The sequence below is a fragment of the Crocodylus siamensis genome, chromosome 2 (genome assembly GCF_052110815.1).
Source record: "Crocodylus siamensis isolate JL-2025a chromosome 2, ASM5211081v1, whole genome shotgun sequence".
In the NCBI taxonomy this organism is placed as follows: Eukaryota; Metazoa; Chordata; order Crocodylia; family Crocodylidae; genus Crocodylus; species Crocodylus siamensis.
Window position 1 is genome coordinate 256249907 of NC_143396.1, and position 26909 is coordinate 256276815.

At 43.1% G+C, this 26909-nt stretch overlaps 1 protein-coding gene across 3 annotated transcripts in view; it reads left to right on the forward strand.

Moving 5' to 3' along the window:
- The window catches only part of NRXN3 (neurexin 3), a 1344032-nt gene that overhangs the window by 613739 nt on the left and 703384 nt on the right, over nt 1-26909 (forward strand). For 2 of the 3 annotated variants that reach the window (XM_090033813.1, XM_090033810.1), the window contains one exon: nt 12811-12930. In XM_090033813.1, the coding sequence (XP_089889939.1) occupies nt 12811-12930 (120 nt within the window). Of the gene's footprint in view, nt 1-2780; nt 2808-12810; nt 12931-26909 lie in introns of all 3 variants that reach the window. The other variant, XM_090033814.1, reaches the window with a different exon arrangement.

The following is a 26909-nucleotide window of genomic DNA, read 5'->3' on the forward strand; positions in this document are numbered from 1 at the left end:
TAGTGTTTTAGATGGCACTGTGACACAACTAAAGCTGATGGCTGAGAAAGCATGTCTGAGCATGAACTTTGCCCTTACAAAAATGAGTAACGGGCCTTTTTGTTGTGCCATTATTTTAATTGTTTTTGCCATGCATTTTCTTGCTTCTCCATCTCTCAATCCCAGCATTTTTACTTTGCTTAACATGCATCAAAAGCATCCAGAATTTCCCTTATCTCTCAGGTATCCATTTCATACTCTCTTGCAATCACCCCACTGAACTGTGTTTAGAGGTCATTTTCCTCTTCTTGTAAGATAGCTTTTCCCTCTTCTCTTCATCTCTCTTGCTGGACTCCACTGATGACAACTAACTAATCAAGGCAAAACATGTTCACAAGGAAAAGCAATTATTATTTGGCTGGAAGCTACCTTTGTTTCCCATCCTGCTGTTCCAGATGTTTTGATCCTTGGATGGGACATGGGATTGTCTCCTCTCTCAGCCCACCTTAATCTTTTTACAAATCTTGCAGTGAAATCATAACATTATGCTTCTTCGCAGCATGCTACCCTTTAGAATTCATTGATGGATGAGGTGCTTAGGTCAAACATTGGGGCTGTTAAGAGGTGTGTGGAAAAGGTAATGAAATCCCTGCTTTTAAGGCCATCACTGGGTAGTATCAAAAAGATGTAATTTCTCAGTTTCTCAAAAATGAGAACTTGAAAGATGATGGTGGATGTTATCCTTCCTCTAAGGTGACGGAGACTGACTAGGATGTGACAGGGTGTTAAGTGATGGAGAGTTTGATAAAACTTGGCATCTCCTCCATTCCTTATGACATTGTATTCCATTTAGCATCTAATGAAGAAAGTTGCTGCTTACGAAACCTTACACATCTCTGATTTAGTTAGTCTATAAGGTGTAATGAATTCTGAACTACCCTGCCTTCTGCCTGACCTCAGACTAATGCAGATAATTACCTGTCATTATATTTCATTGCCATAGAAATAAATGACATCACAAATTTTACCTGGGAACTTCACTGCTGGATCAGATAGGAGGAAGATGAGAAGCTGGACTTGGGAGGGGGGTTCTCATTTGTTCTATGCAGATTACGTTTTCATTAGATTAAACGGTAAGGAGAAGGCATGGAGAAATGGGTTAAGTTTCCTCCCTTTTTTAAAGAGGCCTGTGGAAGTTTATGACTTTGTGTAATGGAGCTGCTCTGGAGGAAACAAAAATCTGGCTTGAAAAGGGAGGTATTTGCTATCTTGAGTCTTTCATGGACTATGGCCTGTAAAACAATAGCCAAGGTTCAAGATGTTAAATTTTATGGGACCCACAGAAAACTGCACACGTGTCTATATTGCCAATTCCAATTTATAGAGCAGTAAATGTAGAGGAGGAGGGGGGGATCTACTGATATAGTTTCTGGACAGCAGTTGATCCTCTTTCTTAGGAACAGTTAGATACAAAGGTGAGTGTGCTCAAGTCACAGGTAGAAGAGAAGCACAAAAGGGCTAGTGTTTTATTAGTGTGTCTTACCATTACTGTGGTAAAATAAATGTGCAACTTGGCAGGGTCAGAAGAGATTTGGGAGCCTTTCTTTGCACTTGGTCATTGCCTCCTCTCCCTTGCTTTCCATGCTGAAAGAGACAACTTAAATCCAAAGCCTAAGACATCAAAATCCATGGCTACCACTTGAGTGGTTTTCCATGTAGCTGAGGAAAATATGTCTAGGCACCCTAGTGAAACATTTTTTGGGTTTTCTTCTCTGTGCTCCTTTCACTCAGTGTAGATTAATGGTTATATTACATTTTGGTAAGATTATAGTTCTCTGTCTCTCAGACTGTGGAAGAATGGGTCCCTTCTTACCTGGGTAAAATAGTACACCAGCAGCAGCAGCAGCAGCACCGTCACCAATAATGACTTAACTGGCAAGACTGCCAAAGATGGAGTGGATCCTGGAAGCTTAACTGTCCTCTCTTTCCTAGTTTTTTGGGCTTCCTCCAGAACTGGTATAGGCACGGGGGCTGGATGCAGCATGTAAATAAAGCTTGCACAGTGGCATACCATCTAGTGCCAGACCTGATTTTGGGGATAAACAGAGGACCTCTCTCTTCAGGACTCTTAATCCGGCATAGTTCACCAGCATGACATTGACTTTAGATAAAAAAAACCAAAAAAACCAATGGGGAGCTGTGTTCTGAGTAGAGGGGAGTAGCTTTGTATTACCAGCCACAGTCTATGTCTTACAAGGAAATAAAATATTCTGTGTTAAGTCAAGTAACGTTTTGGTTCAAGTTTATTCTCAATATTTCTCAGTAGAAAAAATGGTTCCCAATGAAGTGGTCAGTAAGTGCCAAGAGGTTGGGGGAGGGGTGTAGGTGCTCCGTATTTCTACTTTCTGTTGGTAAATTGTGATGATGCTGTGTTCTGGGTTTATTTTTGTGTGTGTGTGTGTGTGTGTGTGTGTGTGTGTGTGTGTGTGTGTGTGTGTGTGTGTGTGTGTGTGTGTGTGTGTGTGTAAGAAATGCATTTTCCCTGTCATCCTTGGTTTGACATCTGCCTGGTTTTCTTACATTGTAGTGATGATAAAGAGAGGCAGCACCATGTGTCCTGAAGTGTCCATGTTGCTTAAGTTGCCCCTCATTTGTATATTAACTGTGCATCTGGGCTGTGCGGGTTACGTTGATTGTTTTTATTTATTTATTTACCTTCAGTGATGTTACCCTTGTTTATCTGCCTTTTTACTAACCTCTGATTTATTGTTTTCGCTTTTTCTGTTCTTTTGCTAACAAAGTTGAGTTGACCAAAGCTGACCTGCAAGGTAGAGAAGGTTCTTGTTCCCATTACAAGTTTGGACTGAAAGATGCCTTTATTTTATCTCAGGTGCCTTTTATTTGGATGCAGTCACACCTCTAGGATGGCCAGAAAGGGAGGGCCCTCATTCCCTTTGGAACTGAGGGACAGCTTTGGGTGGGAATTTGGTAATAATGGGGGTGGTTCTGGTGGCTTAAGAGGTATGACTGTATCGCTCACTGTGGGTGTCCTCAGCTGCACAAGTTGACTTCCTGAAATGGTTACCGGTTGCTGCCACTGAACAGCTGGTTGCTGAAATACAGAGGGCCATCAGAGCTTTACAGGACAGAAGGGCCAACTTGGAGTCTTAATTTCAGCACCACTTAGAGATGAGAGAGGATGGTGATGACCATTTTAATGATGCAGACTTAGAGAGAGGTCTTTTGAATTCTAATTAAAAATAAGCTATTAGCCACAAGTAAAATCACTTAGTTCTTTATATAACAGTTTATGAATCTCAGTTAATCAAACATACAAATAGCACCAGCAAATAGTACTTACAAATCCTTTTTTTCACCAGGCTGGGTTTGATCTTTCTGTTTTGTTTTGTTTTTCTTTTACTACTTATTGGTGACTCTTGAAAGCCATGAACTGGATGGTTTAGCAGTATATGTTAGGAAGCATTTAGAACTATTCCATGCATGGAACTCTTATTAACGCCTATTAGCATTTGCTTTTGTTAACTAGGAGGGGACAATTAATCTATAATGTTGAAGAGTACAGAGGCAGTGTTCCTTGAGTTTTCAGGATAAAAAGTACCAGTCCCATACGCCAGGTGCATCCAAGTAGAAAAACTTCCATGGTATAGTTGGGTTGTCTGTGCATATCTTGCAAATCATTTAACATTTTAACAGTCAAACTATTTTCCTGAAACTATCTGTCAGTGCAGTAGACAACCATTGGAAAAAAGCAAGTCTCTTGCTCAAATGGTAGAGTTACTTCATACTTTAAATTCCAGTGCTTGTGAAGAGGTTCAAATGAAAGAGAATCTAAAAAACTTCAGAGAAAGGCAGATGAGGATGCCTCATGCCTATGGAACCAAGTGAATTGGTATAGCTGTGTCAGGAGTGTCAGAAACTCTGGGTTTGTTGTGATAAATGGCCTTTACTCCCCAACGGAGGGTGTCCTAGGGGCATAGACCCTTGCTAGAGTTTGAGTGTTTGGCCTCAGGGAGCACACCCCCATGAGTGTGCAGACATGCCCCTATATGCGTGTTCTGGCATGGGGCAAATTACGCCAGGTGGGGTAGGGAAGTTTGGGGCCAGCACATCTTCTGGCCCTGGCAGCCTTAACGGAGGCCCTGGAGGCCTCCCAGGCCAACAGCAATGACAATCTGGCTACCTGGAGCCTGGCTGGCAGCCGGAGTGTGGTCCTGGTCAGACAGGCTCCCCTTTCTGGCACTGCACGCTATTATTGCATGTGCTACATCACTTTTTTCTGTGCCTTCCTTTTTTTTTTTTTTTTTGACACCAGGCTCTCCCAGGGTCAACCCCTGCCCCCTCTCCCGTGCTTTAAATTAGCAGTGCGGTGAACCCATGCACATGCACACGCATGGGAATGCATCCATGGATGGTTAACATTAGAGGAGGTCAGATGCCTTCTCCAGCCTTCGGTCACTGTGTAGCTCATTTCCAAAGCTTGTTTGTATGCAAGTAGATGAGGGTGACGCTTAGGAGAGGGGTGGGTGTACTAATGAAATGTGTGGAGTAGAGTGGGAAGCCAGGAATACACTGGAGAGGTGATAGGTCTAGAGCAAAGATGCTGTGTGGCTGCATTAAATGTAGCATAGAGGATTAGGAAGTCTGTAAGTGTTTGCTGCTGCTTCCACACCAAATGCCTTGTGTCTCAGGCCTCAGCCACAGTTGCAGGCTCCCTTTGCCTAACCAGGAGTGTCACAACATCCAGTGAGGTGGATGGGAGCTCTGAACAGCTGAGAGATGAGATCCTAAAATGAAATAGATAGTGTTTGGTTTCTAGACTCTGCAGAGGATGATGAAGTGCTCATAAGCAAAAGCACTCCAAACAGCAGTTCCCTCCATCCTGGGCCCAGTATTAACAATGATGTGTTAATGATATAGGGATATTTTGCCTTTCAGATGCAACCACTGAGAATGCCTCAGGGAAACAACATGGCAACCAAATACCATGGGTCATTCACTTTCAGGAAACCAACATTTGCAATATGGGGTTGGATACCGCAGGATATTTGTGAAACTCGAGAGAGGCCCAGTGGCACCATTTTTGGGCTGCTTTGATTCAGGGTTAGGGTGGGGAGGGACAATTTAATTTTCCTTTTCTTGTTCAAATTCAGCACTTTCAGTCATCTTGTCTTTTTTTCCCCCCTCACCTTCTTTAGTTTGCTCTGAATTTCTACATCTGATTAATGTTGTTCACTTCCCTACATCATCCCTATGGTCCTCCCCTCCCAGACATATTCCCTTTTATATAGTTCACTTTTTGTTATGAGGTCACTTTTGTCTCCACTTTTTCCAGCCTCCATACCTTTTGGGAAAGAGGGGCAGAGCATGAGGGAGAAAGTAAATGCATTTCAGGGTCTGTGTCTGAAATCTTGAAAGCAGGTCTGAAGCCATTCTCAGTTGGGTGCTGTTGCTGCTAATTTTGTCTCTTCTGTCACTGAGCGCAGATTGCATTTCTGCTGCATGCGCTGTGTTAATAAGGATATTCAGCTCAGCTTGTCCAAGTCCCTGAAGTTCCCCGGACAAACGTGTTTAAAGCAGAATTCTCAGAAGCACTCAGCACCTGCAATGAGGCTGGGCAGTAAGAGAGTTCAGCTTCCACTGAGACTGGAATAAATGGTCAGATTTTTCCGAAGCACTCAGCATGCTGGCTATTGAGTCCTTCTGAAAATCTATAACTGACAGTGGAAGCTGCTGGGTTCTGAGTACATCTGAAAACATTTAGATGATTAAATAGGAGCAGAGCTCTTAACAAAAACATGGCACTAATTCTGGGGGCTGAACACTTAGAAATCTGGCCTTGAGCTCTTTTGAAAATCTGCCCCTGAGTTCCCAAGGGTTCAGTTGTAGTCTGCTTCACTACAGTCACTGTATGGCATTTTCTGGTTGTGCTGTCTGTGATTCTAGATAGAAGGGCTAATTGTTTTTACCATGAATCTGTTGTAGTGATCCATACCTGTGGGAAGTGGGTGTAAAATGCCACGCTTGGCATTTGATAGTGGTATACCCACTTGTGTAGGTGGGAATTGTGACAGTAGGCACAATGCAGTAAAGAATCAGGCCCTTGATTTACTTAGTTTAAGCATCAGCATGATGCCTGTGCTTTCCTAACTTCTCATAAGATTCAGAAACTGAGTTTGTTTTTCCAGCCTCCACCTCAGTCTCCAGTAAGAAAGAGACACGGATGGGAGAGGGACTCTGCTTTGCAAACTGGATGTCCGAGGCAGCTTCCAGCTGGTTGACAGTCCTGGGGTTGCCCTGATTCTCTACACCTTAAAAAGAGTCCAAAAAAGGGGCAGTTTTTTCATTAAATGAATTGTAGGTCTTTTGGGGGGTTGCATTACCTCCTTGTGTACATTGTACTTGTTGGGCTTCAGTCCAGTTATCAGGTTTTTGTTCTGTTAGGTATCCCCTAGCACAGCTTTTCTGCCTGCATAATTTTTCCATCACTTCTCCACTCCCTGAAGGTTCCAGCGGGCAAGGAGTTGGTCAGCAGTGCATTTAGGGAAGATGATAGCACTGTAGGTGTGTCTCTGTTACACAGTTTCAATTGTGTTTAGATTGCATGTTCACTATGTCATTACTGAAGACAGTGTGGTGAAAAATAGCACAATCCTTCTGATGTGCATTGTTTTTCAGCATGTGAAGGAAGATGCCATATGGGAGATCATACTTTGTAAAGCTTATCATTCCATGTCAGGCATGACCAAAGCTCAAAAGCCACTTGCTTTATGAGCCTGAAACTGTCACATTGGGAAATCAAATCCCCTGGGTGTCTCACAATGCAGATCACTACAATAACTTTCATTCCACAGTGCCCTTTGCCACAGTGGTTTAAAATTACAAAGTAGGAAGGGCTTCACTTGGTGGTGAAATACACTTTCCTATAGGGTGGACATAGTGATTTGAACCCAGCAGGTAGCAATACCCACAGCAGTTGAGGTCAGGGTGAAAGAAAATCCTCTACGCAACTGAAGCTTCAGCAGAAATGTAGGGGTTTTCCAATGTGGAATGTGGTGAACACATCTGGGTTTGTACCCGCTTTGCATGACTTACAAAATACAAACAATACAATGGAATTCACATACCCATCCATATAGCTCCAAGGAGAAATAAAAGACTGATGTTAAGGCGAGGACCAACAGGAAGCCACTGTATAGCTTAGCTATGATATTTTAGTGCAAATAGACCTATGGCTCCAGGGGCCTTTAATCCACAGAGGAAGAATTGTAGCAGAGCTCTGCTGTGCCATCCCATATTTGCAGCCTGCCCCTTCTGTCCTTTTAGGCTATGGTCAAAGCACAAAAAGGCAAAGCTGCCTCTGTCCCATTTCTGCTAGTCAGAAAACTTCCCCTGTACAGAGCAGATTCTCCACTTCCCATGTCTGGTTACTTTAAACCTGTGTCTCAGTTTCAGCCAGTAGGTTCAGAAGACAAAACAATCCACTCAAAGAACATACTCAGAGCCTGTGTGTATATGCATGCACATGCACACATACACACAAATAAATACAAGAAGAAAATAAGATCAAGTATTCCTCTTATGAATTAAAATTAATAAGATGTCTATATTTGTATTTTAGAGAGATGACATCTGTAGAGTTACTCATGTAGGTCTGGAACTTTAACTTTTTTTTTGTACATCTTAAATACTGGCAAAGGAATAACAATAACAATAGACCTTTGACACATTGAACAGATGTTTGGAAACATATTTAAATTAATTCTGCTGCCCTGTATATAAATTCTTCATCCCTGCCCTCCCAGCATGCATTATCACTTATAGGCATGTGCATGAAAACAGGATCTTGGGTTTTATAAGCCACCCTGTGCTCCTGTTGCTTGACTCCCTAATCCAAAATTCTAATCCCCTGTGACATCCCTCTTAGTTGCTCTGGACAAGATTCTGAGTCACAAGTAGAGGATTATGACACCAGGCAAGGACTAAAAGCAGCAGGAGCAGATGAACTCTTGGAAACAAGGATCCTGTTACCATGCAAATGCCCTGTAGAATTAAGGAGTGAGGCAAGACATAATACCTCAGATCCGTGCCCTACCATCACAACTGACTTTAAAGATAGCAGATCAGTTTTTCAGGCTTTTCTATGTAGCAATGTCAGTTGTTGTTTTTTTTTAAATTCCTCCTCCTCAAACTGTGTTCAAAGAGAATGTTTCCATCCCCTCCCCTGCTTTTAAGGCACCATAGCATAGTTGCTTCCAGTAAAATGCAGTTTGTAGACCATAACCACTATTAATACATCCAGTTCTTTTCAGGTCCTTTGTTCTCCAGTCTCTAATTAGTGCTTCTTATAGCACCAAGTAGAGGGTGATTTAGGTCTCAAGCCACAAATACTACTCCTAACTGAGCTCCCCCTCCTGCCCCCACCCTTAAGCCCACAGCAGAGCTCTTGTCCCTTATTTCAGAAGCACCAGTCAGAAGTTGCCATCACCAAGTAGTTTTAATTGGCAATCTCATTTACCTGAAAAAAGGGTGAGACTTCTTGGAACAATATAGAAATCAAAGATTAAAAGAAAAGCAGTAAAAGTTAATTGCAAGTAAAGTGCTCTAGTTACATGTTATGAAAAGCACATGGTTGGTGTTATGGAAATAGTACTGAGAGTTAGGACTTCTTAACTTGGTCTGTAGGTGGCTCTAGGTCCTATGTGCAGGGTTAAAGTTTAGGCTAGGAGATGAGTTTAGGAATTTTTTTGTTTGTTTGTTTGGGAGGCTTTTTAGTATCCTATGGTACAGAGCAGTGATTTTCAAACAGGGTGCCATGAAAGCCTTGTAAGGGCATCTCAGAGTACTCTACAATAATAGCACTGTTAGGTGTGCAAACACCTACACATGATTCACAAAATAAATACAGAGCTTACACAGAGGACTCCAGTGGTAAGCACATTTTAACCTGTTGTGGTGTCTGGGTTCTTTGCAACAGAAGAATTGCTGCATTATTTTTCTGTACTAAAAAAAATGAGTGAAAACTAAGAGCTGACATTTTTCAAGGGGTGTCCTGAGCCTAACATTGTTGAGGACTGTTGCTGTAGAAGAGGTAGACTCCTTCGCATCTGCCACTTCTTGCTTGTTCCTCTGTTGTGGGTCTACTACAGTTTGTCAAATTCACCATCCCCTCCACTGTCTGCATGAGGCTCAGTCCAAACTAGATATCAGACTTCTGAAGCAGCCAACATATGCCCGTGTATCCATTATAAGTAGGTCACTGTGCATATGTGTGTGTGACTAAGAGAGAAGCCTGTAGAACCATATTCTCTTTTCCATCCACACTCCTGGAAATCTGGAGTTCATTTTAGTTAACTCAGAGTTGAATTCAGTATTTTCCAGGTACACGTGAAAGCAGAATTTATTTCTTAAATGTATGAGAGAAATTGTGAGCAGTTGAGAAATGCCCTTCTTCCAAGTCTGTAATGCCCTAATTCCTTGCTGCTTTTGCCACCGTTCCACAGCTGAATTGCTTCTCAGGCACTTGGTGAGAGATGGTGGTGCCAACATCATAATGGCCCTTTTGTTTTCCTGAGGCTTTTTGCAGGGCAGTTCAGATTGCAACAGAAACTTGACGTTTAGCTGATATCTGGTTAAACTCTCCAGCTGCTGCTGTCAGAATTGCAGGCAGCTGCTGCTATTTCTCCAGTGAGTACAACTCAAATTGATTGTCTGCTAGAAGGGCAGCCTGAAAAACTTCAGACATGTCCCATGTATCCACAGTCAAAAAACCTGATTTCTAAATATGGGCAATGAGCCTACTTTATTCATGGTTGGCACTGCTGCTTTGGAAGAAGCAAGATGGGGGTCTCTCTGTGACAGGCCTGAACTAAACTGAGGAGGAGGACCAGAGCAAGAGAAGGATTCCTGAAGTAGGGGATATATAGGTAAAGGGTAGGGATGGGGACACCTGGAAGTCCAGTCGGTCCAGTCTGTTTTCATGCTAAGGTCCAATAGTGGCTGGAGCAGGGTTGGAGATTCAGGAATGAGGTTCTCTGCCTCATTAGTAGGCTTGTGTGAAGCAGCTAGTATTTGCTTCGGGTTCAGCCGATTCGGGGGACAGGGATTCGATTTGGTGATTCAAATCACTGTCCCAATTCGATTTGGCCGAATCCAATTCAGAGATTTGGCTGCTGCCAAATCTCCAAATCAGCCAGGCCAGCCCCATCCTCATCTCCTGCCCGCTCTCCCGGCCTGGCAATGGCTGCCCTGCCTGCCCCAGCTCCCGCGCTTGCTAAAAAGCTTTGACTCAGGTGCTGCTAAGTGGGGGCAATCCCTGCTGTCCCCTGCTGTATGAGGGGTCTGCATGGGCCCCCCCCCCATGGGTGCTGTGCCCAGGCCAGCTCCATCTCTTTAAGGAAAAAGAAAAGCTGAGTAAAGCCCTACACTCACTGCTTCTGCTGGCGGGGGTGGCGATCCCTGCTGCCCCCCCCCGTGCCATGTGGGGGGCTCTGCATGAGCCCCCAAAGCTGCTTCAGGAGCAGGGCTTTTCTTGGTTCTTTTTTTGTCCTTAAAGGGCCAGAGCTGGCCTGGGTGGGGCACCTGTGGCAGAGCTGGGGAGATTGGGGGGCTCATACAGAGCTCCCCATGCCACATGGGGCAGTGGGGATCATTCCCACACCTGGCAAGCACCAGGGCCTTTTTTTTAAAGGGCCAGGAGCTGGGGTGGGCAGGGGCAGCCCTGGAGGAGTGGGGGTGGGTCAGGGGGGCTGGCAGGTGTCCCTCCCATGGTCCCCTTCCCTGCCCCTATTATGTACCACTGGGGACTGTCCGAATCATCAAAGCTCTCCGAATCTTTGAACTGATTTGGACCTTTAAACTGGTCCCCTGATTCAATTCAGAGATTTGGCCACCAAATCAGGCCAAATCTCCAAATTGAATCACCACCCCGAAGCTTCACACAGACCTACTGATTAGGGTTTTGATTGCTCTGAGGCTTAGGACAACTAACTGAGGCCAATAATTTCAATTAGGAGGGTGGTCTACGGTAGGGCACCATAGCTTTCAAGGTTAACTCAGAGGTGGTTTAATAGCTTGAGCTTGGCTAGTATGGCTAATTCAGCATTTCACTGCCAGCCTCACTTTTCCTTTCCAAAGTAAGTCAAGGCAGCAGTTGCGTGCATCCCTCCAAACACTGCATGAAAGGACTGACATGCACATGTCTAGATACACAATATCTAATAAAATAATACCCTATAGTTTTTGACCATAAGCTTAGGAATGTATTACAAAGGTGAGTTTAGTATTATCTCAGTGTTTGCAGGGGGAAACCAAGGCATAGAGAAGTGATCTGACATGCAAAAGGCCACCTTGCACTTTAGTTGCAGAGCTGGGAATACAGAGTAGATCTGATTCCCATGGTCCTTTGTCCAGATCAGGTCAGCTACTCATCATAGACACAGGAGCCACTATTTAATACAGATGATGCATGCATGGTTTTTGGAAGCCTGTTGCTGTATTTTGTGAGATTCCATCATTTGGATGATGAAACACTAAAAGATCTTAGCTAAGGTATGAGATATCTATCTAGTCCTGAGAGAGGAAGAGAGAAATACAAGTGGTGTCTGAAATTAATTGAAGAAAGGGATAAACTCTGGGGAGGGAGAAGAGCTATAAAAACTCCAGGACAATGTTGAACAGGAACAGATGGGTATAAAGGAATGAGGTTCTGGAACTGTCTTCTAGTAGGAAGTGATGGGTGCCAAAAACCTATTAGTTTTAAGGAGGAGCATGACTAATATATGATGTGATTACCTGCACTAAGAAGGACTGGACTTGATATCCCAGGATGTCCCTTCATGTCCTGTGTTCCTATATACCCTGGCCATTACTGTAATTTAACAGGTCCTGTCAGGTGACTGACAGTGAAAGCACTTCCTTCTGGCAGGGCCAGTAGAAGCTGTGGAGAACTACTCTTTTCTGGAACCTGCTTTTACTGATTTTACCTGCCTCAACTTAAGAAAGTGTATCTGAGCAGGATTGCAAATTTATACCATGCCTCCAAATCACACAGTGATGAAAGAGAGCTTGGTTGGGAAATGCAGTCTAAAAGAGAGAGCAGAGAACACTCCACTGTGAAGTAATGAACTTTAAACCAGGGCTGGCCATGCTCTATCTGCTAGGGGGCTTTATTAGTAGGTTGTATGTGGGCCCTAAATAATTTGTCACAATGGAACTGTATTCACCCACTCTCTCCTTTTAACCTGATACATGTATCTACAATGTAACAGCAGCGTATCCAGCAGAAACCCTCAGAGCATGCCCACTTCCGCTCACATGCTCCAACCCAGAAATATGCCTGTGAGATCACTGTGGGATGCCTCTCCTAATTTCTTTGTGGACATAATTGACACCTCAGAGAGACCTTGGAGTGGCTGCTTTGGATGACTCTGGAACAGCTCTGTTGGCATGTTTCTGGGTTTGGAAAGCATGGACAGAAACAAGTAGCTAGGGTGTGATGGGAGGCATCTGAGACCTGGATGCACTGCCACAGGCAGACTAGCCCTAGGCATAATAACTGAGTCTGTATAAGAGGGAATATGCTGCTGTTCACTCCTCTTTTCTGCTGTGTGTCAGTCTGCTGTTTGTTGCTGAGTGTGCAATTCTCTGTGTCTTCTGTTTGCCCTGAATTTCTGTTGCATGTCCAAGAATGGAAAAGTCTTTGGTTTACTTTTATTCTCTGCATGATGATGATGATAAATTCACCATGTCCCTGGCCCATTTAACCTTTCCTCCTGACTTTCTCCCACCCCTTTTTCCTCATCCCCTCTCTAGGACCAAGCACCACTTGCCAAGAAGATTCCTGTGCTAATCAAGGCATCTGTAATCAGCAGTGGGAAGGTTTCACCTGTGATTGCTCCATGACTTCATATTCAGGCAGCCAGTGCAATGACCGTGAGTACCAACTTTTTCCTGTCTTGTATTTTGAAGAAAGCTGGGAGGTATGTGTGGTGGTACTACAGAAAATGCTGTGTGCTGGATTGTGAACAGAACACAATATTCACAATGATGAAGAGAAACCACCGGCTTCATGGAAAACTATGTAGAAGACCAGGATCCAGTAAATCATTTTTCTCTTGGATCTAGTTTTATGTAAATTCTTATTGACTCTGCCTCTGCCCTCATATTAACAAATAGATGTAATGATAATCATTGAATGTCTGCGTTTGCATATATTGGGCATAATTACACATGCTGGATGGATAATACTTAGAATTCAGTAAAAATTAGCATTCTGGGATTGTATAATTTTAATATTGTTTCTGAACCTCTTTGGCAAAGAGATAACTGAGGATCACTCAGCTCTGAGTTACATGAGCTGTCTGCCCCTGAAGTGTTTGCCTTCTGAAAATATGGAAACTTGGGTACTGACTGTTAGAGTGCTTGGCTAAGATTTTTTAGGAGATTAAACCTGAAACATTAAGTGTGGGGTTTTTTAAATTGGTTTTGGTTTTTTTTTGTTTTGTTTATTTGTTTTTTGAAATGCTGGACCCTCTCTTAGTACATCGAGTATTCTTATCTCAACAGATCTGTCCTAAGGGTCTTTAATTATTAATGAAGTTGAAAAAATTGGGAAGTTATTCTTTTTGTTTGTAAATCTCCTTTTCCCTTCAGTCATCTTTGCCAGTGCCTAAAGGAAGCAGCTGGGCCCAGAGCCAGCATCCCTACATTCCCTTCTTTAAAAAAATGCAGCATTTTCTGGTAGTGGTCCAGCACAGGAGTCAGTGCAGTACTATGAGTGAGTACTGCTATAAGTATCATGATTTGAGTTCTAGTCATCTGGACCATTACTGCATAATTCAATTGGGTTTTGTTGTTGTTTTTTTGTTCTGTTTTTTTTTTTAAATTTGCACAGCAAGGATCTTGCTAGTTACTTACCACTGGTCCCACTAGGTAGCCTCGGAATATCACTCTCTGCACGATATGGACATTTAAGACTGTAGTACTCCTGGACAGCAGCTGTGAAGCTAATAGTAGGTGCTATTGATATGTTCCTGTCATAGACCACCAAGTCACACCGTCCATGAGTCACTGATAAGTGTGGCAACTGTCCGAGTTTTTCTCCCTTTCCTCTCAGCACAGCTTTGCCAAGCATACACATGCTGGAAAGCTCACCTTCACTCTGCCAGAGGAAGGTATCTATCGAACTAAGGGGTAGTGTAAGAAGGGCACTACTACTTATTGCAAGCTTGGGGATGTGCCGGCTGCAGGGAAACTGCTCTTATGTTTCACTCCTTAAATCTGGGGGAAGGCAGAGCCCAGCTCTGTTCTCAGATTGGTACAGAATCCAGAAGAATTGCTCCAGATCTGTGTCAGTGTTGAAGAGAACAGAATTTGGTCCTGGAAGTCTTCCTATCATTTCTTTAATCTGGGCCCTAACTCATTATTTTTGTGGTGACCTTGTAGTTCATTCAGCCTAGATTTGCTAGGGAAAATGCATTAAAAGGTTATAGTAGCACAGCAGAAACATTGCTTTGTAACTAGTTGGCTGCATTTAAGTATGTGGAGAGCTCTAAAGGGATTATGGACACTGTTCTTTCTTGTTCCTAAAGTATGGGGCTTCACAGCTGCAGTGGGTTGCAGTGCCCTTGTTACACTGCTGCTAATGAATTCAGGCAGGCTCTGAAGTGTCAACAAGCCGGGTTCCAGAGTCTAATTGAAGATTCCTTGCCACTTTAGAGCTGGCAGCTGGAAACCATGCAGAGCAATCAGACAGTAGTTTGATCTGAGTGTTAGTGACTCAGGCGAGGTGACCAGCTTCTAAATGTCACTAGTGCACGTTTGTGCCCTTGTCAATGAATTTGAAACTCTGGTAGGAGGATGTGTTACTGAAAAACAGCAGGAAAGGTAAGTCTCACTGACTTCTCCAAAGCAGCAAGAGATCTGCTGGGATCTTCAAAAGGTATGTGTACCATCTTCTTATGTTAAAAGCCTCCACCACACACTGAGGCATGAAATACACATTTCTGCCACTACTCACCTTGCTGTATTACAATTGATTTCCCCCTATCTTTGTATCTCCTCCTTCCTCCATTAGAAATGTTTTGGTTATATCCTAAATTCTTGCAAATAAGACACTTCCATTGTAAAGGGAGGGTGGACTAAGTGTCATGTGAACTGGATTAAGTAAAATGGATTGAAGGAAAGAATATATTTCCATTGCACAAGCCCTAGCCCCAGCTGTGGGTTAGAACTATTTGGAATGTTTGGGTTGAGGTTTATTTTTTTAACCATAGGTGTGTGCTTCTGCTAAATGGTGAGATGCTCTTCAAATAAACATGAAGTCTTCTAAATCGGTTTTTCCACTGGTATAAATGTAGAATATTTAAGTCAATTATATTACTCTGGATTTACACCAGTGAAAATTAAAATGGATTTAGGAGCAGTGTGAATCTACTTTCTCTTCCCATTTATAACTGACTTGCGCATCTGCACCTGAGATGAGTGGATTGACATAGATTCATCACTAAATATTTCAATGCTGTGTGGTATAGGTAAGCATCTAATCTCTGTTAACTGAATCTGTCAGGCTATGTTTATACTGATGGTTTGGGTCAAACTCAAGCCTATACTTGCAGATCATCTTCTATGAAATCTCTATATTTTGCTCCCTGCAGCAGTCCAGCATGATCCTAGAAGCTTTGCTAAATATTGGGCTGAGATTTGATCCCCTTCCTTGTCTGCATCTCCCTGCAGGGTGTCTGGAATTCACCCAAACAGGCTGCAGACTCAGGAAGACCAGCAATAACAATCCCAAGACTTCCTGTTCCTGATGTCTGGTCCTTTCATCTTTGCTTCTACTGCCCTCGGAGGCAACTATAGGAGGAGACAGGTAGTGGGCAAACTGGTACTGAGGAACAAAAATCCACATACACTACAGCTTCATTGTGGGCTGCTGGTTAAGAAACATATTGAGAGGGGTAGCACACATGGCTTAGGCTGGTTTGAGGGTGATCTTCAGGGTCAGCCCTATGCACCTAATGTAGATGTACCACATGTAGCTTCTTGATGTAATCCTCAGTAACCAGTAGATACAAACCAGCATTTGCAACCATATGTTTCACAAACTGCAAGTCTTCTGCTTTGACCACTTCTCAAGAAAACTCACTCGCCGGGTTATTTAAAGCAATTGCAGTCTAGTCTAGCCCTTAGATTTCCTCTACTGATCCAAATTCTGTTGCCATTAAATTTCCCAAGTTGGATGTAACTGAATGTATTGGGTATAGAACTTGTATCTCGTAGGAAGCAAGAAAAGGTATAGATGTATTAGTTTGGAAGAGATGCAGGTTTGCAAATATAAAGGCACATCTGTATATTCATTGAAGGTATATACCAAGTTGAGACTGCCTGTAGCTGTTCATACTGCATTCTCAAGGATGGAGTTGTCACAGCTCTAGCATTATTTTCTGAATCTGGGCAGTTGCATCAGCCTTATAGACTAGGAAGAATGCCCTCCTTATTTATGCTGTGGAGGTAGAAATCTAGCTTTATGCACCATGCTGTGAGGTAACATTAAGACATTGTATGATTTTAGGAGGAGAATATGCAAGCTGATTCTTGCACTATTACTGATTTTTATTTTTTATTTATTTATTTATTTATTTATTTATTTATTTTTGGATGGGTAGCTGTAACAATCTAGGTGCAACTATTTAGTTCCATTCTTTGCTTAGTATTTAAGACAACTGAAAAAAAAATCTGTTCTGCATAATGATCTATGCTTAATGCTGTAAACATGACTGTACGGAAAGAATCAAAGATTAGCAGAAGTTTGGAGGATATGGATCCTGTTCTTTAAACACACAGAATAGCTGTTCTTTAATGGTGAGGTCCTCATTCATGACTTCCTGAAGGTGTTTAAAATTGGCCTTAAAAAATTAAAAAAAAAAAAAAAAAATGGAAAAAAAAAAAGTGTGGAGCAGGCCTCAGGGATCTGCTACCTGGTAACCCTCCACCCCCAATCATCTGACTCAGCTGCTGGCTCTTTGCAGGCCCCACCTCATCTCCATCTCACCTGCCATGATGACTTTGATGTCATCTTCTGGGGCCCTTGGGTACAACCTCTGGGTCTTGAGAGTAACCTTGCTGGTTGGCTTTACCTTTGCTGATAGGTCTACCCCACATGGGGTCTGTGCTCCTCCTCAAGCATTACCCCTTTTAATAGCATGCCCCTTCAGGCTTTTGAGCATGCATTGGGGCTTCAGCCATCCCAGCTTTAGCCCCTTTTTCCTCTAGCCACATCCAGAGCCTTGGGTGTAAGAACTCAGCTCCTGGGCAGCAGCAGCCCCTCCTAGGACTCCAGTTTCCCTCCACCAGCCTCAGCCCCTCTAGCTTCAGGGCTAGCTCCTGTTGCTGATGATGTGGAATGCCTCCCAAGCACCTCTATCTATGGGCACCTCCCAGTTCTCCAGTAGGAAAACCTCCAAGAGAAAACAGTGACCTAACCAGTTAAACATAAACCACCCTGGTATCTGGGGCTCAAGCCCTGCTTCTCAAGCTGGCCAACTTCCATCTCCCCAGTCTCCTAGGTACTTCTCTCAAGTTGGCTTAGCCTTTTGCTGTAGTCAGTTCTCTCTTAGAAGCTCCCTAGCCTTCTAGGGTCTGGGACTGGGCTTATATACCCAAAGCCAACCTTCTTCCAGTCATGTGACTGGATCTCCTGTACCCAAGGCCAAGTGGCCTGGGTAATTAGCTAATTAGATCATTAAACACCTGGCTTTTTTAGTCCTTGACTCACTCCACCTGTTCAGCTACTACTTGCTGGTTTTAGCTCCAAGTTTTTTGCCCTCCGTCTCTTCCTAGTACAAGGGACAGGGGTTCCCTGTTACACAGTAGTCAATTAAATCTTATTCTTAAATATGAGCATCTTAGTAAGGCATATGAAATCCACATTCAGAAGCTGAGGTTGGTGCTTGAGGATAATAAATGGGCATTGCCATGCTAAATTGTTGTTTTCAGTAGCCAAGAATAAGACTGTCATGTGTTAATATACAAAACATTGCAGGTTTAGTGATAGTATCAGTGAAATACCTTTGGATATTGTGGATCTGTGAACACTTGCAACCATGTCTTAGGTAAGTTCAGTAAAGATTAGTTTTTTACAGTACATTGGTTCTAAATATTTTAATTCTAGACCCTCCACAATTTTAGAGGTAACATCTGCCAAAACAATTGTCTGTAAACTTAGCCATGGAGCTTCTGCATATGATCTGTTCTCCTCGTTCATGTAGAAAGACAGTAACATCAACCTCACTGTACAGAGTGAAGCCATAAAAAGCTAGACTTCAGAGACTAGCTAAAGGGAAAGTGCATGTGTGTGAGAAGCTGTCACAGAGAGAACTGTTTGATACTTAGCTTCTCATGTAGATTAGTAACAAGGTCAAACTTTTCAGGAGAGGTTACCAGATAATGCAAGTGCTTATTAATAAAGGCAGTTTGTCTGTAACAGATCAATAACTAGCAGCTGTGTCTAGTCCAAACAGCAGAGTATAAAGCACCTTTCCAAACAGTTTTACTTTCGAGAAGTTGTTAAGTCCATCTCTTGGCTATTGATCGGTTTTCTGTTTTTATTTATTTATTTATTAAATTATAGGTGGTAATATCGACCTGAGCAAGTTTTCCATTCAACCTGCAGAAAGAATGAACAGATGACTGTCTGTCTGTCCTTTGTATATATTCTGCTACACTTCTAGATTGTGCTCTTTCCAAAGTGTCAATTGATAAACAGAGCAATCTTCTAACCTACTAACATGATTGTTGGGGCAAAAAGTGCTTGTTTGATAGCCTGAGGGAGTAGTATTATGGGCCTCATTCTTTTCACAGAAATTGGTAGCATTTTTCTTCAAACATCTCTTTCTCTGTGATTTATACCTTGTGCACTGCAACTTTACTCCAGTGAATCCCATTAGTGTGGAGAGCAGAGGGAGGCACTGTTACTTTCTGCCTTGAATGTCACTCATTTGTTTGGTAAGGGCAGTGTCACAGTGAAAATTCTCAAACTTCAGCTGTGTCTGCTGGTGGCTTTGGCTCAGGGTAGCACAGAGGCTTTGTATCCTTCACATCCATGTAAAAGTGTATTGCCAAAGTTGGTACCCTTTGAATAAATCTCAAACAGCTTTTCCATTAACCTCAGAGATGCCCTTGTGTACTTGGAGGGTTCAGTATAATGGCAGTGAAGCTGGGGCTGTCTGGCCCTATTCCAGGGCAAAGTTGGTCTATTCCTTGAGACAAGCAATAGGACAGCAGGGAGAAACTTGGGGCTCTAGTCTAGGCACACTGTGCAGATGGCTTTATGACAATCTGCTTCTTCCTTTTCTTTCCCATTTTGGGGGGGAAAGTTCTATCAAGCACATGAACTAAGGGCAACATTGGAAATGCAACCAAAGATAGAGAGGGCTATGGGGAAGTAATTCAAAGAAAGAGCGGAAACTTGCCTCTCTCTATCAACCAGGCAGGTCTGGTCGCTGCAAACAGTATGTAGAACAGGCAGTATAGGAGTGAGAAGGTGAAAGAAAGAAGCAAAGTGAGAAAAGTGAGTAAGAAGGTAACATCCCTACCCTGCTCTAATGAGGTATCATGGGTGCCGAGTACGTGGAGACCCAAAGGCCCTGGCCCCCTTGGGAAGCGGGCCACTATCCGAAATGCATAAAACTTTCCATGTGTCTATCATCTTAGCCCTGCGTCCAGCAAAAATAGAAGCTGGTGCCTATGCAAGGTATGGTTGTGAATCAGAGGTGACTTCCTGCAGGATAGATTTCTCTATAGAGTATTAACGCAAAATTGGTTAAGCCATGCCTATGCCTTATGGGCCTAAGAACAGTGGCTCTTGAACATTATGGGACCAGTGCTAGGGGCACAAAAGCAAGCCTTCAGTCTTCCACTGCAATTTGTCCTTTGTATTCCCTTTCCCCACAGTGAATGTGGCACTGCTGGAAATCCTCTGGGTGAGGTGCTGAATGAACTGTGGCATGACAAGCTGCTCTTTCCCTGCTGAAACAAGATGGCACCACCTTGCACTTATTGGGAGGAAGTAACAAGTGGAGTTCCCTAGGGGTCTGTTCTGGGTCTGCTATTGTTTAATATCTTCACTGATGATTCAGATGATGAGATTGATTGCATGCTTAGTAAATTTGATGACAGCACCAAATTGGATGAAGTTATAGATACTCTGGAGACTGGGGGTAGCATCTAGAAAGACCTGGATACGCTGGAGACATGGTCTGCAGTCAGTCAGTTGAGATTCAGTAAGCACAATTGCAAAGTCCTGCACTTGGGGTAGACTAATTGCTTGCACAAATGAAGACTGGGGAATGAATGGCTAGGCTACAGTGCTGCAGAAAAGGTCCTGGGGGTTACAGTAGACCATAAACTGAATAAGACCCAACAGTGTGCTCTTCTTGCCAAATAACCTCCCAAAACTCCCAAAAAACCAACCACGCACTGGGTTGAATTAACAGGAATGTTGCCTGCGAATCAAGGGAAGGGATTCTTTATTTCCATTTAGCACTGGTGAGGCCTCCCCTGGAGTACTGCATTCTTCTTGGGGCCCAAAATGGGTTGTAGGCAGCTTGCAAAGAGTCCATTGCAGAGCAACAACAAGTAATTAGCAGCCTGGGAGGCATAGTTTATGAAGAAAGGTTCAAATAACTAATGTTATTTTGTCTGAAGAAGAGAAGACTGGGGGGGGATTTGATAAGTCCTTCAATACCCAGTGGGCAATTATAGAGAGAATGGAGATGGACTTTTCTCTGTAGCTATAGGGAAAAGGACTAGGAGCAATGGCTTCAGGAGAGGAAATTTAGGTTGGAGAGTAGGAGGAACTTGCTGACTGTGGGTGGTCAAGCATTGAAACAGGCTACTTAAAGAAATCATGGAATTGCCATTCACTGGAAATTTTCAAGAACCGGTTAAGCAAACCCTTGGCTAAATTATTTAATCACGGATGATCCTGCCTTGAGCCCGGGGGGGGGGGGGGTAGACTAGATGATTTTGTGAGATGCATTCCAGCCTTTCTTTCCTATGATCCTGTGTAAGGAAGGGGGATTTAGCCTCCATGTACCATTTTGTCGTTGGCTGTCCTGCTGAGACTCAGCAAGGAGGAAGAGTTGGAATAGTTTCATAGTTTCTAGGGTCGGAAGGGACCTGAGTAGATCATCTAGTCCGACACCCTGCCGTGGCAGGAAAGAGTACTGGAATAATAGTGAAGAAGGGCTTTTTATTAAATGGTCACTTGCCTCTAAGAACCGGACTGATATCCTACCCACTCCCATCTCATGCTGTCTGTTCCACTGAGCAGATATGATGCATTCTGTAGTGGTTTCAAATCTGTGACTCAGAAGTGGGCAATCTCCTGCTTCTCATTTTATTTCTCACCATCTGAACCAATTAAAGTGTGTTGGGGCTTCATGGCCTCTTTGTAATGTTGTTGCCAATGTTCAGTTTGATTTATTTGCAGAAACCCTTTTATTGTCTGTGTTTAATTATCACCCATTCATTTCTAATGCATCCAGCTTATTACTTACTGATACTGAGAACAATAAGCTCTGAGAGGTTTCTTGTGTGTAGGAAATAAATCTGCACATGGTTTATTAGTCATGCCTGGCTAAACCAGTTAGCTTTTAAATATCAGCAGGCCCAAGGTTTTGCTTTAATACTCTATAGAGCCATCTATCCTGCAAGAAGTGAAAGCCACCTCTGATTCACAACTGTACCTCATTAAAGCAGAGTAGAGATGATACCCTATTCCTCACTCCTCACATCTTGCTCCTTCCTTTGACCTTCTCACTCCTATAGTGCCTTTTGTACATGTTGTCTGCGATTACCAATCCTGCCTTGCTGATGGAGATAGGCAAGTTCCCTATCCTTTTTTTTTAATTCCTTCCCCATAACTCTCCCTGCCTTTGGTTGTTTCCAATGTTGTTCTTGGCTAATGTACCTGATTGAACCTTTCCTCCCAAAATGAGAAAGAAAAGGAAGAAGGGCACCTGCCTGCAAGGTGTGGCTAGGGCCCTGAGTTTCTCTTGGCTGTCCTACTGCTTATCCTAAGGAACAGGTCAAGGTTGTGCTGGGATAGAGCCAGATAGCCCCAGCTCCACTGCCATTATACTGGACCCTGCAAGTGCAGTGAAAGAATCTCTGCCAGCTCTAGGTGGCTTCCCTTTTTTGGTTGTGAAAGAAAGTTTAGGTCCCCCTTTCTGTAGAATGGGCTAGCCTGGACTATCACTTGCCCAGAGATCACTCTTTCCACATGAAACTGGTAGGGAGACAACAAAAAGATTTATTATGTAGGAGAAAAAAATTACAGAAGCAAAACTGGCCATAGGTTTGAAGACAGAAAAACAAGACAAGTTAAGTTTCTTACCCTTTCATCTAGTGACTGCTAGCCCTCCTAAGCGTCACCAGGATCCTCCAGAAATGTCTCGTCTCCCTGAGGCACCTGGAATTCCTTTGGCTGATGGGCTGTTTTACTCAGATGCCTTTTTTTTATAGAGGAGTTGGTGTCCCCATTACAGGAAGACAGTGCTTTGGATGCCCAACCAAATAATGTCTCCTTCTGTCTGCCTAAGAGTGACAAATGTCTTTCAATATGTATCTCTAAATTCTTTGGCTAAATTATATCCAAAATTATAGAAGTATACAGACAGCATGACACAATCTATACAGTAATAACAACAGCAACGATACAGTGTATCCTTTGGCTCTCCAAAAAGACCACATATGCCATATCAGTACAAGAAAATGAATATTCAAGATGCCTCAGTAAACCCCAGAACTGGGTATTTTGGGGTCTGTGAGAGAGAGAAAAATGCCTGTGTTCAGTGTATGATAGAAATCACATGATTATTCTTGACAGTGACTCTCCCTTCATCCAGTAGCTTTTTGCCCTCATTTGCTGTCGTTTCTCTGGGATTGTGATATTTCAGAGCAGGCAATCTGCCTTTAATACTGGAAAACCTTTATGGACCTTTCTGCTGCTGTATAATAACTAACATGTATTAGTTCCAACACTCATGTGGTTAAAAAGGGAAGTTTAGGTTGGATATTAGGAAAAACTTTCTCCACTAGGAGGGTGGTGACGCACTGTAATGAGTTACCTAGAGAACTAGTGGAATCTCCATCTTTGGTCTAGTTCGACAAAGCCATGGCTGAGATGATCTAGTTGGAGATGGTCCTGCTTTGAGCAAGGGGTTGGACTAAACGACCTCCTGAGTTTCTTTCCAACCTTAATTTTCTATGATCCTAAAAAGTCTGTGTTGCCATTTGTAAGCAAAAGTACAAGTTCACCCTTGTAAAGTGTCATGGTTTGCTGCACATGAAGAGCTCATATGGAACCAAGTCCAGCTGGCCTGCTACTCCATGCACTTTCCTTGGTGTTAGCGCTGGGGTCATCAGGAATAGATTTGGAATAAAACATTTTTGGTGAGAGTTGTGTTGAGAAGGGCAGAGTTTTGCTCATAGCTCTTAGGGAATTTACTCTTGCACACCTGAGATGTCCAAGGAGGAGGAAACTATTTTCTTCTCTCCAACAAGGAGCCAGTGAGCTCATCTTTCCCTGATCCCCAAAATGCAGCTACCTCTCCAGCACCCAAGTGAATAATTTAATTACTACTTGCATCAACAGCTTGTCATAGGGAGCATTGGAAATAAGAGCTGCAATCAGTCACTGGTATGTGTGCGCACCTGGCTGCTGTCAGCACATATGCTGTGGTCCAGCAATGGCACAGACTGCAACAGGAGTGAAGGAAAGAGGCTTTATGCAGACAGCAGCAATGGCCATTTCAGTAACAACCTTTGAGCATAATGCTTTATAAGTCCTTCTCCCTTCCTGACTTTGTTCAGCTTTTATGTATCTTTTTAAATGTACCTTGAAAAACCTTTCCACAGCTTTGTTTCTTTTACTTTGGCAATCTGTTGTTAGGCAGGATATTGTTCTCTGTTGCTTTTTGTTGGTCATTGCAGTCTTATGGCCTTTGCTCTTATTTGGAATAGTTGGGACACTGATGCCTTATACAATTAATGATGTCCTCTGTGGGAGTTTGCTGTGAGCAGGCATTGCCACATGTTGATGTCATCAGCAAAAATGTGGTACAGCCTAATTTGTGGGTGAGCTGTACCTTCAAATTCTTCTACCTCATTGGTGATCTGTAAATGAAGTCTGGGGAATTCAAGTTTATTACTCTGGATGGATTTGCTTTAAATGTTAAGCCCAGCTACTTTTTGCTTTTTAATGCATCAGATTGGCTCTGTGTTGCTTCTGGGGTACAGAATGGGAAATTGCTGGTTCAAAACTTTGAGGAAACTCCATAATAATACTCCTAGTTAGCAATTTACCTTCTCTACAAGCAGTTGCATGAATTCCTTCTCTCTGGGCATTTTGGGTGGCCAGGGCAAATGGATGATTTTGGACCATGGGGCAATAAGCAACTCTTTTTAGGGTGTGCTGTCCTCACTGGAATCTCTTTGAAGCCATACTAAGAAATTTTTAAGCCACAGCATCTTGCCTCAGTATTCCAGAAGGGCTTTATGGCGGTTCTGATGTTGCCCGTGTACTGTGCTAGGATATTATAAAGAGTGGAACTGAAACAGCTGAACTTTGGAGGAAGCCGGAAGAAACCTACAAGGTACAATCCTGCAGGTTGTCTTCTGTCTGTGTTGCTTTTTAGGGTGTGGCAGACCACTGCTGGTTTGTCATGTGCAAAAGACAGAAGGGTTGTGTTTTGGTGGGGGGGCAGCTTTTACCCATTTAATTTGGAGTATGACCTGTAACTGATTGACTTGGCAACATCCATCAAGTCCCTGGCAGCTGATGAAAACAGTGGTTCCAGGCCTGCTGTTGCTCAGGGAGCCTGTGGCTGACAGCACTCTCTAGGCACTCCCTAGTCACATCAGTCGGCTTCTGGTGCCAGACAGGCTTCTTATCCAGCATGAGAACTGGAGGTATCTTGTTCCTTCTTACCAGCACCCAAATCAGAAGAGTTCAAGTGTCCAAGCCTGACACCCATTGTAGGTGAATGGGATAGGGCTGATTGAGCGTGCAGTAAATTGCTAGCCTTTCTTGGCCAGAGCAGAATTTGTATGATCCATCAGGGTTCCTCCTCTTCCTCTTGGGCCGCGATTTGTACTAGCCAGAGGTGGGAGACACCTGAACATGTCTTTCATGCCTTATATTTCTATAAGCTAAATTGCATCTGCATAAGTATGTACTGACTCCATTTCTTTCAGTAGAATAATTCTGCATTTATACCAGTATCACAGGTCAAAATCCAGATTTAGGTCCCTAAATGCTTTTGAGGCTGAATGAGTCCTTTCAATCCATACTCTCGACTAAAGATTACGTTTTAAAATAGCAGTCATAACCTGGACAAATCTGCATCCGGAGGTGCTTACTGGACTCAACAGCCAGGAGAATGCCAGGATGCATAGATGCTTTGTGCTAGGGTTTTTGTTTTTCTTGCTAGCATTTGGGCTCTGATGTCCAAGCCTGTCGGGGGGAGAGAGGAATCCAGTCTGTTTCTTTTTTTGCAGTGCAAGTTCTTGACAGGAAAAATAAAGGCATGGGGAAATGAAAGGTCCTGGAGGAGATACTTCTTCATTATCTAAGCTGCCTAATGTGCTAATTATTGCTTGTCATTGGGAGATGGCTACCTATTGATCTCCAGTAGAGATGGAGACATATCTATATAACATTATAAGCTAGATACCTAGGAGTCGTATAGTAGACTCAGCTGCAGAATATTGGGGAATTCAACTCAAAATCTTAATTGCTGTTATCTTGGTAATGATCCCCATGAGACAGATTGGAGTTGGCTGGGGTACCAGTGAAGTGTGGGGAGGGCTTTTGGATAGACTGAATTATTGCATTAGAGGTTTTCACTGCATAAAGACAAAGGAGTGTTATGACTGTGATGAGAATGGAGAGCAGGCTCTGGTAGCTCATCTAATTTGTCTTCGGTATTTGGGCCACAAAGGAAGTTTGTGTACTTTTTTTAGCACACTATCATCTTCCCTTTATGATTGGCAAGAAGGCCGTGGGGAGGAGGACCTACCCACCTTTTTCATTAATTGTTTTTCAGGAACTCAAGCTGGTTGGGGTAGAATTACACTAAGCCACCTAAGTCCACCTATGTTCATGATTCATTAGTGGAATAAAAATTCGTCCCCATATGGTTCAGTTTATCCAAAAAAATACTGTTCCCATTTTATTTTTTTTTCAGTTCAGTCAGCAGACACAAGAATTATTGATTCACACATCTCTTGTGTGAACTCCTGTGAACTTCTCTGAAGCTTTGTATTGAGGACAAGCTATATAACATTGGAGGTCAGGAGCATACTGTTTATAGTGCTCTGTCTATTGTATGCCTGAAGGATTATTGTGTAAACCAGCTGGAATAGGGGTGCTCTGTTCCTTGAGTTTCAAGAGGTAAAATTGGGACCCAATGCAGTGAGTGACTCCTTCCCTTGGAGAGCAGAGGTAATTAAGTAAAGATTTGAAGTGGGCTTTGGTCCAGATACTTCCTGCAACAATGGTTTCCATTCTGTGAATAATAGTTTTTAGTTCAGCTGAGAAGCTCTCTGAGGCCATGTAACCAACTCCAGGACCAGAACAGCTTTACTTGACGCTGACATTAATAATACACCTGCCAAATATAAACTGTCCCTGTCTTTCAAAGGGACACTGGCCTGTCATTTTAAAAGAAACATGGTCCAAGCTATGCCCATCTTCCTCCTGCCTCCACTCTGAAACTTAATTGTGTGGCTTGGCCAGAGCAAAGCTGGTGTCAGGTTTGCTGGCTTCCCATAACTATCTGTCATACCTGCTGCTACTTTTTCCCACCCTCCTCCAAATTGCATGAAATGACCTTCTGTCTGCTACA